This window comes from Apodemus sylvaticus, chromosome 2 (assembly GCF_947179515.1).
Source record: "Apodemus sylvaticus chromosome 2, mApoSyl1.1, whole genome shotgun sequence".
Taxonomy (NCBI): Eukaryota; Metazoa; Chordata; class Mammalia; order Rodentia; family Muridae; genus Apodemus; species Apodemus sylvaticus.
In genome coordinates this window covers 183,367,644-183,383,721 of record NC_067473.1, presented here as the reverse complement: position 1 = coordinate 183,383,721, position 16,078 = coordinate 183,367,644, and the positions used below count along the sequence as shown (strand labels likewise).

The window sequence follows — 16,078 nt, the reverse complement described above, 5'->3', positions numbered from 1 at the left end:
TGGACAGAACACAGTCCAGTGGAAGGTGAGCTTAATCTTCATCTTGCCATCCTGGTAAGTGATAGATTCTATTGTTTTAATAAATACAGCCTAGCAGGGAAAAACACTTCAAAGTTTTGATCTCTTTATAAAAATTTTATTTATTCAGTGCTTGTCATATTCTGGGCATTATACTAGGCATTGGGGGTGTAGTGTCCTCAAGAAGGGACACAATCCTTGGCCAGTGGTATGAAGCATGACCTGTAATACTGTAATACATAAGGCATTGGGCATATGCCTTAGACATAATGAGCTACACAATTTTAGTTCTGCAGAGAGGGGTTTGGGTTTCTACATTCCCCCCGCCCCCCCCCCCCCCCCCCAGTTTAGCAAGAATTGTTTGCTGTGAGTCCAATGCAACTTTTAAATCAAACTGCTTTATATAATTACTTCATTTTCTACAGGAACAGAAATTCCCTAATCTACTTTTTTGAAATGTTCTAAACTGTACATATTCATAGAACATTTTTTGGGGGTGGATTTTAAGTCTTAAATGTAGTTAGTAATACTTCTCATTTTTATACAGAGGGACAGGTGTACTTCAAGAGCTGCAGTGTATAATCAGGTGTTTCTAATGTTTCTGGGCAATGTGGTGAAGTAGTGGTAATTACCAGTATGTAAATTTTGAATTGTGTTACACTTTGGCTAACAAAAGGGTTTTGTAGAGTTTTTTTTTTTTTTTTTTTTTTTTTTTTTTTTTTTTTTAAACGGGGAAAGAATCCTAGAAACAAATATGTTATCTAGTTACTGCAGCCTTATAAAAGTCCTTGTTGAAATTGAAAAGCAATGCTAAGTTATAGTCGTAGGCATTACCCATGTTTGTGGAAGAATATGCAGGCAAATACAATTTGAATAAACATTTTCAATAGGGAATTCTAGACTCTCCTGACTGAGTCACACTGCATAGAAATTTAGATCCTAACTTTTATAGGTTATCAAGACCTGTGCCACCATTGCACACTTCTGTCCTAACATACATACAAGTTCTGTGAGGGATGTCAGAAGTTACAGTTTGCACAAATTCTTTTCATTTTATATTCCACTCATTTTCCATTTTCCCCAAACAAATATATATGAAGGTTTTTTTTTTGTAGCCAATAAAAATTTAACTAATCTCCATTTGTTAAAAAGTAGTGCTATCTTAACAATTTTGTAGTCCTTTTTTTAAAGCCCAAAAGTTATTTAAAGGAGAATTTATACTTAATAGCTTCTGTGTAATCTGGGTAGCATGAATTCTGCATTGAAAAATTGAACAGATAATACCCAATAGCTGTAAATTCTGTCAAAACATGAAAATTATTTCTAAACATGTACATTAGTTTTCAAAGAATTGTTATTAGAGTCATCTTTGTGATTTAGTTCAGTAGTTTGAAGTGCCTGTTTGGGATGGTGGTAGACGTTTTAGATGAATTTGGGAAAAATAAAGTTCTGCAAAAATGCCAGTTTCAGACTTACCCTAATCAGCTGAGTGGGTTATGTGCTGTTTTAGCTCCAGGTCCCCCATTCCACTGTCTCGTGTCTTCATGTTGGAAACACTTCTGCATTTTTATTTGAGTGCCAATTTCTTACTAGTGCTGTTTCTTGATGTAACATGTTGACCTGGAATGTATTTTAACTGTTTTTGTATAGTGTAAACTGAAACATGCACATTTCGTACATTGTGCTTTCTTTTCCTCTATTCCTTTTCTGTGTTGGTTTTGTTTTGTTTTGTTTTGGGACACATGCAGTGTGATCCATTTTGTTTTCCATCCTTTGGTTGTGCTGACCTAGGGAATGTTGGTCATATCAAACATTACATTTAAAAATGACCACTCTTAACTTTTAAACGTTTATAGGAGTACGTGCTGTGATCTGAAATTTGTAATATTTTTGTCATGAACCATACTGCTCCTAATCATTGTAACGTAATAAAAATAGTTATGGTGACTATAAAGTGTGTAATTATGTAGTTTTAATTGTGGTTAAGGCTCAATTTTAGAGCCTCATATGTTTGTTAGGCAAGTACTTCACACTGAGCCTCATTTCCATCCTGGCTATAGGTATTTCTTGATGGAAATTTGGAATGTCTGCTTGGTAGTTGATACAGAATCCTTTAGATTTTAAGATTTATTTATTTTATTTATATGAGTACACTGTAGCTGTCTTCAGACATACCAGAAAAGATATCAAATTCCCATTACAGGTGGTTTTGAGCCACCATGTGGTTGCTGGGAATTGAACTCAGGACCTCTGGAAGAGCAGTCGGTGCTTTTAACCACTGAGCCATCTCCCCATCCTGATATAGAATCCTTTAAGCAACACTATGTGCAGCTTTTAAGTTAGAATGTTCTTTATTTATAATGTTGTTAAGAACATTACATAAATATTTAAGTGTTTGCTTAAACTTAAAGTCCTGTCTGGGTTAGGTATGTTGTCACATGAACTTGATTACAAGTAGGCACAAAATATACCAGTTTTAATGGTGGAAACAGGAACATTACCACTCTTCATGAAAGCTACTTGAAGTGATTCAGTATTTAAGGGAGGCCAGCAGCACAAAGAATAATGGGAATAATAGTTACATAATGCTAGTTATCCAGTGAGCATCTTAAGATAGAAGTCACATGTCTTATTTTGATAAGTGCATTTAAATCATTTTGAGGTGTCCATAGAAAGCCTTGTATATGCACTTCAGTATGCTAAATGGGGTAACAAAACAAAAAACAAAGACACTAGCTAAAGGGCAAGCCTGTTGGACAACATTTGCTAATGACAGTCTCATCAGTAAATGAAGAATAGACTAAGACTAATTGGCTATAAAAATGTTTAAAAATTAGGTGTATTTTCTTTCAAAATTGTATTATGAAAGGTGCTAAAGTTATCTATTTCAGTAATAAAAGGATTATGGGCAAAGTTCTCAGTATCATAAGATTGAAACCTATTTTAGTACAGTCAGGCAACTCTTTTTTTTTAAATATGTATGTTGCCCTTTTAAATGAATTATTTTATAATAGTTGGTATAGGCAAACAGCTGGCACTGATTGTCAGCTAGGCTGGTGGCAATGATTGGTCAGCTTTTGGTATCAGAATAGTAACGTTGTTTCATAGCTCTATATTTCCTAAGGAAGTATAAGGCCTCTAGCTCCTTCATTACAAATTCTCCTCGTGCAATAAGTTCTTTGATCTTCTCTGGGTCCTTCACATCCTTGTTTTTAAGGAAAGCGTTCTTCAAACGCCTTTTAAAATAGTCTGCTCCTTTTGGGTAGTCCCGTCCAAGATACAGCAGCTTTAAAAAGAAAGATGTGTTTCTAAGCAGTCCATGTTATATAATAACAATTATAAAGTTGGCAGCATAGATTACTTACATTTTTATAAAGAGTCAGTACTTCTCCTCGTAAAGAATTGGCCATTTTCACTTAACATGGAAATAATCCACTTTTATACATGACATACCTAAAGAAAAGGAAGATTTTTTTTTCTTTTTTTGCAAATAACTGCATTGTACTTAAAGAATCAAAGATCTTACCATTGGTGAAATGGTAAGCTGGCGTTTCATTTTTGTGCAGACATGCACTTGCCACAGGGTGCATGACGACTTCAGATGTCAGTCCTTTCCACAGGTCTTAGTTGTTGCTGCAAACAGCCCTTAGTTTAGGGATTTCTCTCTGCCTCTCATCTCCCTGTGTGTGTACTGAGATTACAAACTCGCAGGTCTACACGGTCCTCTTGTTTGTGCAAGTGCTTTACCCTTAAGACCTCTTATCCCCGAAGATAGTAATTGTCCTGAGAGCTTTTTTATTGAGGCACTGAGGTAGCACCACTTTTCTAAGCTTGTTTTCCTTACCAAAAGTAAAGCTGTCTACCCTGCTGTCAAGACTTGGCTTGATTATTTGGAAGAAACTAAGAGCCCAAATCTAGAAGAGTGTTCTTGGAGGAAAGTTAAAAACTAAAATAAATAGGGTTGGAAGATCTAAAAGGTTTGCCCTTAAGGAGTGTACAGTTAACAGCAGGTAAAGGGAGCACTTGGAAAGGATCCATGGGAAGCAGGCAGTGTCCATGCTGCTGACCCTGCTTTTATTAGTGCTTTAGCTGCCAAGGAGAGGGAAAGGCCTCATTAGACCAAACCTAAAAAGTATTCCCACTGTGTTCCATCCATTGTGGCTGATAGTTCTGATCACCTGATTAAAGAACTTGCCATGATTCTCCACTCAGATTATTTCTTCCCAAGAACCTAGTTCATGTAGATTTATAAACCACCACATGGATGGGGCATTTTAGGAAGTAAGATGTACTAGAGGAGTATTACACAACCTTCCTAGTGCTGTGACCCCTTAATACAGTTCCTCATGGTGTAGTGATTCCCCAACCATAAAATTGTTACTTTGTCACTGTAATGTTGGTACTGTTATAAATCGTAAATATCTCATAAGCAGATGGGCATAGGTCACCTCTGAGGATCATTTTGACCCCAAAGGGTTGAGAACCCTAAAGGTTAAGAACTGCAGTAGCAGAAGCACTAGGAGTGGAACTTTCCATGTGGGTCTCTCAAATACCGAGTAAAGGTGTGCGCCTGTGCACCTGAATGCTGTGTGTGCATGTGTGTGGCCTTTATAGTGACCTTTATATCATCTGCTAACTGCTAGTTCCCATATTACAGGATTTATTTTTATTTAAGCTTCCTGTCAGTAATTCTAAAACTCATGCCCAACAGTGAAGAAGCTGGCTTCCCCATTATCCTCAATAATTTACTTTTTTCGATCATTACTTCTACTAGAACCAAATTCTTATCACTGTCACCACCTGGTACATTTCCTTCCCAGATCCCACTCGTTCCTGGAAAGCTCACCCTGTTCTACCTCCAACAACCTGTGCCACCACCCTCTCCACATACTCAGTGTCCTCTTAGGCTGAGCTGCTGTCACAAACAACTTCTACCTGAGACCTTTCCCCCTTGTTTTTCTTAAGGTATCTCAGCCCTTCATTCTGTCCCTTCTGGCTGCTGCCTTTGCTTAGAGCCAGCCACCAAACATCTTTTGGACTGAATTATTCAGGAAAAACCAGCTTCCAAAGTAGATTATTTTTAAAGATGAATTAAAGGTTATTTTATAGTTAACTAGCAGAAAATGGATATTCTCAAAACTGTAGCCTCATATTCATCCAGAAATTGTTGTGCTGAGCTGGCTGGAAGCTGAGGCAGGGGAAGACCCTTAGTTCAAGGAGAGGTATGGTTAGAGTTATGTAGTGACACTCTGTCACTGATACTGATCATTGTGGTGACTGGGGTTGAGTTTAGTGCACAAATCCTAGCTGTTTCTGCTTGCTTCCCTCTGGAGAATGATAGTGTCCACTGAGCCTTGAGTCATAGCCACCCATGTTCTCCAGCTTCCAAAGTCTTACTGCCATAATCATCTCTTTTCTCTTAATTTTATGGGTTTTTTTTCCCTGAAGATTTAGTGTAATGCTAAAAGGTAATGGAACAGGTGTGTTTAACCAGTAATATTGACAATGGGGGTTGGGATTGGGGAGAAGAGCCATTACCAGGATGGTCTACCTTGTTGAAGAATGACTTCAAACTATATGGTTTAAAGTTATATAGATGAAATTTGGCATTTGTAACTTGTGAAAGCTTTTAAGAGACCTGGCTTAGTTCTCCTTCTCGATAGCTTTTCCCACAAATTATGAATAATAAAAGACCCCCACCCCATGCCCATAGTATTGTCAAGGTAAGTTAGTCTGGCACTTCTAATATTAATTTATGATACAGTTGGTTTTCAGGAATTTTTAGTTTATTTTGTTGAATAATTTAGAACAAAAGCTAACTTCATACTCAACAGCTATGATAAAAACCAAATTTGAATTTATATGCAGTAGATGGTAAGTTTTTAATCTCATTACCAAGGTTCGGAGGACAGTAAGGTCTTAAATGTTGTGCAACCAATGACCTTTACCTACAAAAACTGTCAGTTACTGAACAGAACATTTAGTGTGTAAGCGATAGAAATTAAGTTGGAAACTAGGCACGGACTATAAAAAGTACTCCATCTTGTGTTTAATGGGTTAGACGGGTCGTAAGCTGGAGTCTGAAGTGCCTTTTCTTCAAATGGAGAGGGGCTGAAATTCTGACGGCTGCTACAACTTTACAGCACTCGGTGACCTTGGGACAACAGTGACTTGCAGGTTCTTAGAGGTCGCTTTAAACTAGTGTGTGAGCAGCTCTTGACTCCCATGATAGTGAAGAATCTGTACTACTTTAATCTCATGGTAATGACCCTCTTGGAACTTGCCTTCCTTGCCTACGTTGCCAGGTGACTCCCTGGGACCGGCCCAGAGCCAATGGTTTCACCTAGACGTGAGCTGGCGCCATTCCTTCCCCAGATCCCCAATGAAGGGCTCACCCAGACCCCAAAGAAGCGAGGGAGAACCCTCTTTACAAAGCCGGGTGTGGCGGCCCTCGGCTATAACTCCAGCTCTCAGGAAGAAGCTGAGGGTTGCCCGCGAGTTCCAGGTCAGCCTGCGTTACAGTGTGAGAAACAGCTCTTCCCACGCCCGGAAGCCCTCTCCTAAGGCATACTTCACCGCCAGCAGGTCTGGGATCCGGATGACAGGTTGCTCAGACCGCCACACTCCAGCGCTTTGCAACACTATGGCCGTAAAAGCTCTGACAGCAGCCGCCTAGGAGGTGGGGTCCGACCGTGGGGTCCGACCGTCCGCCGGAAGTAGGAGGAGCTGAGAGAAGGGGTGGGGTGAGGGCGGGTCTACAGGCAGCTGTGTATGGGGCTCGGGGCCGCTTTCCTTGCTGGGGCGGGGCATCAGGCGGAAGTGGGCGGGATTAGATAAAAAACCTTGATGTGGGCTCACCTTGTCTGGGAAGTGTGGATTGCGTAACTAGTCTACGACTTGGGCAGGACTCACCGGAAGACTATAGTGCGACTGCGCAGGCCGACCAACGCAGAGCGCTAGGAATTGTGAGTGGGCGTAGCCTGTCGTCTTGACGACTGAGCGTTCCTGCTCTGCAGAGTTCACTTTTCTCTAGGCCAAGGTCTTGCTTCTGTCATGGTAAGCCAGGAAAGTGAGGGAGACGGGAAGGGGCAAGTGCGGATTCCGCTTCATCGCTGCCATGGGGGGACAGGCAGGCAAGCGCAGTGCGAACCGAAGGTGGCGAGATCCAGATCTCTCCAGTAACTAAACTTTGCTACCTTCTGGTGATGTACGGTCCAACTTTTGCTCTGACTGCAACTTGTCAGAAATGTTTTCATTCCAACGCTCACGTACTTCTTCATCAAGGAGGCAGGACAATATGGAGCTATTGTCGTTTGTTGTTTCCCATTCTCCATCAAGACATCGTCTTTTATTACACTCGTTGAGGGGAAATTCAGAGTACATTCCTTGTGTTGGCTGGCTGGAATATGGGAGCCCTCCTACTGCACTCAGTTAAGCAGAGTAACAACCACAAGCTTTACCAAGGTAACAGCTGGTGTAGCTAAAGCGGAGTAAACAAGCTGTCAAGGGTGGGGAGAGAAGAAAGAGTAGTGCTTTTCAACCTCTTAAGATATATATTTTCTGTAAACGGTGGGAAGAAATGGGTAGTGTAGGACTCCACTGGCAAGACCCCCAGTGGGCCATAAGCCAAGTTAGACTGCTGGCAAATTACAAGAACAAGCACTTGTTTGCTCCATCAAAAGGTGGATTTAATTTCTTTTTTCTATCTGCATAGCACCGTTTCTCAAAGACTGACCATGCAGCACTGTTTCTCAAAGACTTCTAAGCCTCTTGGGGGATTTATTTAAGATGTAGATTCCAGGAGGTCACAGCTTCAAACCTAACTGTATCATGGGGCTTCCAGGAAACAAAGTATCATAGACATGCTTGCTTAAACAGTAGAAACTGCTTACATCTACAGAATGGCGAGGTATTCTGTAGACTGAACATCTGGGATCAGGGTGTTAGCACGGGGACAGGGATTTATCAAGATCTCTCTTATACTTCCAATAGTTCATTAGTGTGTAGCAGGGTAAACTCATTTTTTTTCCACACAATGTTTATATTCTTCTTGGGGGTCTGTATCCAGGATTCCTTTTTGTAACCTGTACCAGCTATATTGAGCCAGAGGCCTACCCAATTCCACTATCAGGTCTTCTTAATTTGGTGAAATAATTACAGACCCTTTTTCTAAGCAGGTCAAATGCTGACACACAAGAAGTTAAGATTTTAATACAGGAAGTGAAGCAACTACACTAATTCCAGGAGGACAAATTTCTCAAAAGCTTGTCAGGGCATCCTTTGCCCCTTGAGTATTGAAAAGTTTTGCTACTGATGGCTCTTATGTGTACATGAAGGATAAAGATAGGACTTTCCTGGGCTGGAGAGATAGCTCAGAGGTTAAGAGTTCTTCTGAAGGTCGTGAGTTCAAATCCCAGCAACCACATGATGGCTCACAACCATCCATAATGATGCCCTCTTCTGATCTGATGCCCTCTTCTGGGGTGTCTGAAGACAGCTACAGTGTACTTACATATAATAAATAAATCTTAAAAAAAAAAAAAAAGATAGGACGTTCCCCAAACCTGATTCATGATAGAAAAGTGGGGGATAAAAATGTGCCTGTCATCTTTAGGCTATGCTATTTGAGAGGGATGTTTACATAGCCTACCATACAGTATTTGTTTCAAGTTGGAAATGTGTTAGCAATTGTGTCAGGGAAGTCAGGGAATACTACAGCCAGGATTAAAAAACAAACAACAACAACAACAACAACAACAACAAAAACATTTGTAAAAACCGCATGAGAGCACTGTCTCTCCCGGATGAATATCTATGGAGAGAATTTCTGAAATGTGTGCACCTTAGAGGAAGATGTTGTCTAAACCTTGTTTCCTATGTGCCGACTTTGGCACTGGCATCTTAGAATGTTCCTATAGCTTGAACCAGTCTTTCCTCTGTGTAAGTCTTCAAATATGTGAAATGTGTGATTTATACTCACACAGTCTCCTACAAAATGCTTTACCAGAAAGCTGATGGGCACACAGGACTGCTCAGGAATTTACAAATAGTATTATGGGAAAATGCCTGTAATTATAAATCAATATTGAAGAACAGAGCTTTCCGAAAAGAACAGACTGTCCTTAAAACATGTGACTGGAAAGTCGTCACTTTATCGTCCATTGACAAACTTGAAAAAGCTGATTTCCTCCCCATAAAAACTATCAGTCGTATGTAATAGAAAGGTTTATTTGAGACATCCACTACATCTGCACATTTGAAATAGTACCAACAGTCAGTAATGCATGGAAATTTGGGGAATCTTTTCAATTAGTCCTTTATTAACTGGCTCTCCTTTCATAGATTCTTCGATATAGGACATAGTATTGACTACCTCAAAAAGATGCTTCCTGAGGAATCTTGTGGGTTTTCTTGTCTGTGCTTTCAGTTTGCTCTGACTTCTTTCTGCAGTATCTTTCCTGTTTAAAGAAGCCAAAGAGTCACAGAAAAGTTGCAGTGGAGGCGAAAAGGAAATTCCCTTGGGCTCTCCTTTAGCTTCTGCTAATTAATGTATTTTGTGATGCTCTGTTGAAAGTATCTGAATTGTGTTTTAAAATGTGTCAATTCTTTTGTTTTCCAACTTTTTAGGGTCCCAAACCAAAAAAGGTATGTAGAAATTATGTTTTCAAAATCAATTTTATACATACTGTAAAAATGAACATCTTATGAATTTTCTAGTTAGTTATAGTTTACTGAATTTACTACTCACCTTTTATGTTATTTAAGTCATTGGATAATTCTTCATAATTACAGATGTGTTTCCCATTTGATGATATTTCTAGTTTGAAAAACACTTTATAGATCACCTTTAGTTTTGACCTGTGTCTGACTTTGAGGCTTCAGTTTTTTTTCTTCTACTGTAGAATATGTTAGATTAGTCCTTTGTATTTATTTCAGATAAACATAATACATATTTACCGACCTGCTATGACTAAAACAGGACCTTTAAGCTAGTACACACTTGTGGTTTTCTGCTTTTGTTTGTACAGGGTAGAAATTGAGGTTGTATAAAGACATACTACCCCATATGGCCAGATGTCTTTTCTTTTTCCCCTCTTTGCTTTGTAGATTGATAACTTTAAAGCAGACATTTTAATTTCCTAATTACAGGCCAGATTTAGCCTACCAACAAATTGTTTTACTTGAAAAAAATTTCTTTCTTCTCTCTCTCTCTCTCTCTCTCTCTCTCTCTCTCAAAATATCAGTTCTTAAAGTACACCATAGTATCTCACACCTGTAATCCCAACTACAATGGAGGTTGAAGTAGGGAGATCATGAGTTTGAGGCTATTTTGGGCCAAAAACAACAGAAACTCTCATGTTTGGCCAGATACCACCCCCCCACCCAAGTGTAATAACACAATTAAAAAGCAGTTACCAAAGAAATTTGCTTTGTTCTAGTCATGACATATGGAAACTGATCACATTGGGCCTGGCGTCCTATAAAGCAGCAGTAGGGTTCAGCAGAGGCCGCCTCCAGGAATGTAAAAGGCATGTTGGTCTTGCTGTGGTCTGTCTGTGGTCAGAACCTGGTCATTGTTGCCTCTATGACCACAGCAGGGGCTTTTTTTTTTTTCTCTAATCTCAGTCATCTGTTCTCCATAAATCCCAGCATTCTCTTGAAAAATCAGTTACATTCAGCCCTCCTTAGCTATGGTTTCTGCACCCATGAATTAAACCAAACATAGACTCTGTCTCAGAAGTATGACCAGAATGCTGGGCATGGTGGTGCTTTCTTATGATCCCAGTGTCAGAAGGACCACAAGTTCTAATGTAGCCTTAGCTACCTAGTGGCCTTACCTCAACAACAACAACAACAAAGATAATGGGGGTTAGAGAGATGGCTCTGTGGTTAAGAGCACTTGCTGCTCTTGAAGAGGACCTGGCTCCCAGCATCCACATGGCAGCTCTCAATTGTATATAACTATAGTTCCAGGGGATCTGTCACCTCTGTGAGCACCAGGCACACCTTCAGGCAAGCACTCATGCACATACAATTTTTTAAATAAATGTGGTAATGCAGAGCATGCTCCGTGTGTCTCAGAAAGCCAGAAGAAACACTTTAGAATTTTTGGGTGATAACGATTTGTGAGATCACAACTACAGTGAATATGTCAGACTTAACCATGAAGCAATTCCTGAACAGTAAATATGGCCGCTGCTGAGATCTGGAATGGTAGAATTTAATGTGTAGGAGAAGATATCCATAGGTTGCCTGCAAATACTATGGCTTTATGTATGGACTTGAGTATGTGAACTGCAGCTTTCATAGAGCATGCTAAGGATTCAGTGTATACTCTGTGGGTTCTCAACACATATGAAAACGTGCCTTGGTTGTAAGTCTTGGATCATATTGCATATGTACATGTTAGAGTTCACATAGATATGCCAAGACACATGTGGCAGTGAGAGGACTACTTACAGGAATCTGTTCCTTCTCCCTACCATGTGGGTCCTAGAGACTGAACTGAGATTGTCACCCTTGGCAGCAAGTGCCTTAAAGTCCTGAGCCGTCTTGCTGGCCTGTTATTTCCTTTAGCCTGTGAGCGATTTATGACCGGGAGATGTGTCGTGTGTGTGTGTGTGTGTGTGTGTGTGTGTGTGTGTGTGTGTGGTCTGTGTTTGTGTGGCACTTACCAGAATGCACTGCCCTGCTCGCTCCCCCTCAGTGGGAGCTCCAGCCTTCTACTCCATCACCTCCTTCCTGACTCGTCTGCACAATCTCCCCAGAGCCCACCGAGTTTGCTGTTCTTCAGCTCCCTACCTTGCAGCTGCATTACCCTCTTCTTCCGCCCTTCTCCTGAATGTAAAAAGTCTTTGGACACAAGTTGCTTTGTAGACTTGATCTGTGTAGCTGAAAATAATCTCTCCTCCCTCCAAACTTGCAAAATAACTGAAAGCCTGTTGGCCACAGAAATGTCTTTGATGTCGATGGTCTGCCACTGTAGCTGTGTTATGTATGTCTCAAAGCTTACTTCAGTCACACATTCTTGCCAATGTCGTCCCTGCTGTGGAGTCATTTATGCGATTGCTTTTCTTGTTTATTTCCAGACTAATCCCTGCAGTACTCAGAGTCTGTGCTGACAGAATTAGCTGTCTTGTCTATTGAATTTACTGTACATAAAAATTGGTTGCATTAAAAAATCAATAATTGTTTTCATAATTGGTATTTTTTAAGATTTATCTTTAAAATGTACATATCCTAGTGCATGCCTTTGTGATTTTATCTGCACCACAAGTGCCAGGTTAGCCAGAGGAAGGCATTGACTCCCCTGGGGCTAGAGCTGCAGGTGGCTGTGAGCTGCCTGACTTGGGCCAGGAAGAGCAGTAAGTGTGCTCAGCTGCCCAGCCTTCTCTCCACAGCTCACGCCTGCTGTCTGAAGGGAGGCATCCTTAAGTTCAGCATGCTGACGGCCTCTTTAACGTTGTGGTCTTTGTTAAGTCTCCCAGTAAGAAAAAGATGACCAAAGCTGAGCGACTGCGGCTGCTGCAGGAGGAGGAGGAGAGACGCCTGAAGGAGGAAGGTACTGAATGCCAGGCTGGACCTCACAGCGCCAGCCTCGGGCTCACACAGACACACCGGCCTCAGCAGGCTTTCATTTTATCAAGGATTCCTCCTTCCTAGAGTGTAAACCACCAGCGCACACAGCCATATCTGAGTGTGCACTGAGGTCATGCTGCCAGACAGAGTCCAGGGCTCAGTGCAATTCCGCTGATCTTTTGATCTTTTGCCCCACACAATATTTGGGCTGTATTTAAATTAGCCAAAAAAAAAATCATTGCTTCTCAGAAATTCAAATTCATGTGATCAGCCCATGTTTTTGTCTGCTGATTTTGTCTGGCCTGCCTCAAAGTGTTTATAATCTACTAATGAAAGACGGGCACATTGATGCCGACTGTGTGTAAAGAGTCCTGAACCTAAAATTTATTAGCGATGAGAATACACACTAGCAAAAGCTACATACAACAGCCTAACTTGGCTTTTGTTGTTGTTGTTGTTGTTGTTTTAACCCTGAGGAATTTTTGAAAGACTTATGCTGTTTATTTTTGGTTATGTGTGTATGTGGGTCTGAACATGGGTATGCACAAGTGAGTTCAGCTACCCACAGGGGCCAGAGGTGTTGGGTTCCTCTGGATCTGGGTATGGGAAGTTGTGAACTACATGATGTGGGTGCTAAGAACTAAATTTGGGTGGGTCCTCTGCAAGAACAGTGCATGCTTTTAACCTCCAGAGCCCAGTTTCTCAATGTGTAACAGTATGTCTTTGCTAGTTAAACTAGAAATCCCATTCAGTAATATTAAACAGTAATAAAAAGTATTGGCAAATTAAATCTTTAGAAAGTGCTTTTTAAAGACTGCATGGCCCTTGAGACTTATGGCTATTAGAACCCAGTGTCTGTAGATTTATATTTGGGTTTTTAAGGACTCCGTTGACTTTTACTGTATATTTGCCTTTTGGAAATAATAAAGCACACTGTGTTGTTTGCTAATTGACTTTCATAGATTTGTTTAGTCATTGAGGGACACACGTGCATGTGGAAGTCAGAAGACAACGTGTGCAAGTCCTTCTCTTCGCAGGTGGGGTCTGGGAGGCAAATGTAGGTCATTAGGTGGTTGAGGGAGCGTGCCTTTGCCATCTGAGCCATCCTGCCGGACTTTTTTAATGACTAAAAATAAAAACATCCCAGGATCTATATCCTGGGCTTGTCTCATGTCCTTAAACATAGAATTTAGAAACAAGTGTATTTCCGTGTGTGAGTGTTGGCCTGCATCTGCGTCTGTGCACCACATATGTACAGTGCCCAAGGAGGACAGAAGAGTGCAGTGGATTCCCCGGACCCGCTACAGGTGGTTGTGAGCTCAGTTTAAGTCCTGGGGATTGAGCCCAGGTCCTCTGCAGGAGCAGCCAGTGCCCTGAACTACTGAGCCACCTCGCTAGAGTTGACACTTCATATTTTATTTTAAATTATGAGACCCGGGGAAGCTTAAGGTAGTAGGTTTCTGACTGTATTGATGCCACCTGTAGGCTTCAAAACTTTATTTCCCCTTCATCAGCCATAATGGAACTGCTACACAGCTTAGAATCTTTATTGAATTGCTATTGTTTTATTCTCTGTGTGTGCGTGTGCGCGCGCGCATGCGCACGCACGCTCACGCCTACATATGCTTGTGCCTACATATGCTAGCCAGTGTGGTTTTGGAGTTTAGAGGACAACTTGGAGAACTTACTGTTCTCTCCTTCCACAATGTGGGTTTCGGGGATTGAACTCGGGTTGACTTGGCTGCAAGAACCTTTACCTAGTGAGCCCTTTCACCAGCCCACTACCAGTGTAATTTTTTCTTTAGATTTATTTTTATCTTATGTGTTTGAGTGTTTTGCTTGTGCATATGTCTGCACACCGGGTGTGTGAGGTGCCCTTGGAAGCAAGAAAAGGCCATCAGAGTCCCTGCAGCTGGGGTCACCACTGTGGACCTCCGCATTGCCAGACACTGAGTCATGTGCACTTTTAAGCTGGCGGTCTCCATTGTTCTGAGCACTGTTCTCACAGACACCTCCACACAAGGATGTAACAGCTCCGACTCACGGGCTCCTGGGCTGGAAAGTGAGCATTTTCTCATCTCTGCCACACAGTAGAGGCTGTGACCTCCATAAAGGTTCTGCTCTGTGTTAGAAACTCTCAAGGGGAACTCCAAGAATTTAAAACACTGTGGTCAAATCCCTGCAGTTGATTCTTGATTTCTTTTTGGTTCTTCAGAGGAGGCTCGACTGAAATTTGAAAAAGAAGAACAGGAAAGGCTAGAAATCCAGCGGATTGAGAGAGAAAAGTGGAATCTGCTGGAAAAGAAAGTAAATAAGTATGAGTGTCAGCTGGGCTGCTACCCACTCCTGCCTGTGCTGGGGCTGCAGCCGGGCCCAGCCCTGCATTCCCTGCAGTGGGGCATGGCCTCACACATGTTTTCAGTTAGGGAAGTGAGCGTCATTGGTTTATTTGCTTGTTTTTTGTTTTGTTTTATTTTTCCTGACAGGGTTTCTATGTGTAGCTCTGGCTGTCCTGGAACTCTCTCTGTAGACCAGGCTGGCCCCAAACCTACAGATCTGCTTGTCTCTGCCTCTGAGTGCTAGAATGAAAGGCATGTGCCATCACCTGCATTTTTCTGTTTTTAAAAAAGGGTGTCTGTATGCAGCTCTGGCTGTTAGGGAACTCCATGTCGACCAGGCTGGAGATCTGTCCGGCCTCTGCCTCTCAAGTGCTGGGATTAAAGGCACATGTCACCATATCTGGCTGCATTGGCCATGTCTTTAAAAGAAAATCTCTTTAGCATCTAGCTTAACAGAAGACGCCAGGGTTCTTAAGTTAATATAAGCATTTTATCATATGAAAGAGAGCTCACCTTGTACAGAAACAGGGCACAGGTGACATGGGGCTGGGAGCTGGCCCCGGTGGGGAAATGCCTGCCTCGAAAGCATGAGCTCTAAGCTCTGCATGAAAACCCAGGCGACCTGGCTGCCTATAGCTCCAGCACTGAGGGGCTGGGACAGGTGGATCCCTGAAGTGCATGGCCAGCTAGACTGGTCAAACTGACGGGCTTCCATTTTAGTGAGTGATCCTGCCTCAAAACATAAAGGAGAGGGGCCATGGAAGAACACCTAATATCAACTACTGCCTGCGTGCAGACACATGCCCTGTTTGCACGTGCACACACCCATACATACACACACATACATACACTCTGCATGTACACACAAACACATGCATGTGCGTGTGCACACACCCATACACACACAAATACATACATATATACACCGTACACACACACACACACACACATGCTTGTACCCACAGAGTGGGAGAGCGTCTTCCTAGCTCTCAGGTGGTTGTGGTATTCTTGGACACTACACCTAAACTGTACAAACAGTGGGTGCTGCGCTTCTTCCTTTTTGTGGCAGAACCATGCTGTGTCGCTGAAGCTAAAGTCAAACTCCAGTCTCAAGCGATCCTCCTGCTTCAGCCTCCTGGGTA

The 16,078-nt window shown here is 41.8% G+C and overlaps 2 protein-coding genes across 4 annotated transcripts in view; one reads left to right on the top strand and one right to left on the bottom strand.

The window, feature by feature from the left end:
• Nucleotides 1-2,350: 2,350 nt before the first annotated feature.
• On the bottom strand, nucleotides 2,351-6,752 carry Etfrf1 (electron transfer flavoprotein regulatory factor 1). Its single transcript, XM_052175263.1, has 3 exons — nucleotides 6,590-6,752; nucleotides 3,384-3,471; nucleotides 2,351-3,304 (listed from the first exon to the last, which is right to left on the bottom strand). Exons 2-3 carry the CDS (start codon nucleotides 3,426-3,428, stop codon nucleotides 3,089-3,091), a joined length of 261 nt encoding a protein of 86 aa, XP_052031223.1. The 5' UTR covers nucleotides 3,429-3,471; nucleotides 6,590-6,752; the 3' UTR covers nucleotides 2,351-3,088.
• A 93-nt stretch (nucleotides 6,753-6,845) lies between these two features.
• Dnai7 (dynein axonemal intermediate chain 7) overlaps nucleotides 6,846-16,078 on the top strand; it is a 36,681-nt gene continuing 27,448 nt past the window's right edge. For all 3 annotated transcript variants that reach the window (XM_052175248.1, XM_052175250.1, XM_052175249.1), the window contains exons 1-4: nucleotides 6,846-7,074; nucleotides 9,646-9,663; nucleotides 12,499-12,580; nucleotides 14,813-14,904. In XM_052175248.1, the coding sequence (XP_052031208.1) occupies nucleotides 7,072-7,074; nucleotides 9,646-9,663; nucleotides 12,499-12,580; nucleotides 14,813-14,904 (195 nt within the window). In that variant the 5' untranslated portion in view covers nucleotides 6,846-7,071. The remainder of the gene's footprint in view (nucleotides 7,075-9,645; nucleotides 9,664-12,498; nucleotides 12,581-14,812; nucleotides 14,905-16,078) is intronic.